The following is a 1,055-nucleotide window of genomic DNA, read 5'->3' on the forward strand; positions in this document are numbered from 1 at the left end:
GGGAGGGAGGGGAGCAGGGGTAGAGGGGAGAGATATAAGGATGTGAGGTTGAGATAGAGAGCGGGGGGGGGCGAAGGATGAGAGAAGGGGGAGAAAAGACAGTTAGGATGAGGAAGACTGAGAGACTATGAGAGCGAGGGGGAGAGGGAGGATGTGGAAGAGAGAGATTAGATGAGGGAGAGAAGAGAGAGAGAGACGCTGGCTCAGTGTGCTACAAGGACAGATGCTGCGTTTGAATGTATCACCAGTGAACAGGGCTTTATATGGCTGTGTTCTGTTTTACAGCAGGCGGTTGGGTTTACAAGAGCACAGAAAATAGAGCGCAGTCTTACAATCGATTACTAGTGCCAGTTTAAAACACAGATAGATAGCTATGCTATTTATACATTATTAACACTGGAGGCTACTAATTGGGACTTTTGCACAGAGATGAAGGCGTCCATATGTAATTACCGGATAATAAAATGGCATGATAGTAATGTGTGTGTGTGTGTGTGTATTTTTGTGCGAGTGAGCAAACGTGTGTATGCTGTGAGTATGTGCATGCATGTGTGTGTGTGAGTGTATCCTTATATTGCTTCCGTCCCTCTCCTCACCCCAAACTGGGCTCGAACCAGGGACCCTCTGCACACATCAACCACAGTCACTCACGAAGCATCGTTACCCATCGCGCCACAAAAGCCACGGCCCTTGCAGAGAAAGGGGAACCACTACTTCTAGGTCTCAGAGCGAGTGACGTCACAGACTGAAACACTATTAGCGCGCACCACTGCTGACTAGCTAGCCATTTCACATCGGCCACACGTGCATTCATGTGTACATGCGTGGGTGTTCCAGTCCATGTGTTAGCATGTGACACTGCTCTCATATGTTGTCATCCTTGAGCCAGCATAATCCCAACCACTACACAGTACCCACCAGTCCCCTGTACCCCACCATGTCCTCTCATCCAGCAGACAGGACACCCACCAGTCCCCTGTACCCCACCATGTCCCCTCATCCAGCAGGCAGGACACCCACCAGTCCCCTGTACCCCACCATGTCCTCTCATCCAG

At 50.4% G+C, this 1,055-nt stretch overlaps 1 protein-coding gene across 1 annotated transcript in view; it reads left to right on the forward strand.

The window, feature by feature from the left end:
• The first annotated feature begins 937 nt into the window (after positions 1 to 937).
• Positions 938 to 1,055, forward strand: part of LOC135561594 (mucin-2-like) — a 2,499-nt gene continuing 2,381 nt past the window's right edge. The window contains exon 1 of the mRNA XM_065003305.1: positions 938 to 1,055. This exon is cut by the window's right edge and continues 1,737 nt beyond it. Coding sequence (XP_064859377.1) covers positions 938 to 1,055 — 118 coding nt within the window.

The sequence above is a fragment of the Oncorhynchus nerka genome, linkage group LG18 (genome assembly GCF_034236695.1).
Source record: "Oncorhynchus nerka isolate Pitt River linkage group LG18, Oner_Uvic_2.0, whole genome shotgun sequence".
Lineage (NCBI taxonomy): Eukaryota > Metazoa > Chordata > Actinopteri > Salmoniformes > Salmonidae > Oncorhynchus > Oncorhynchus nerka.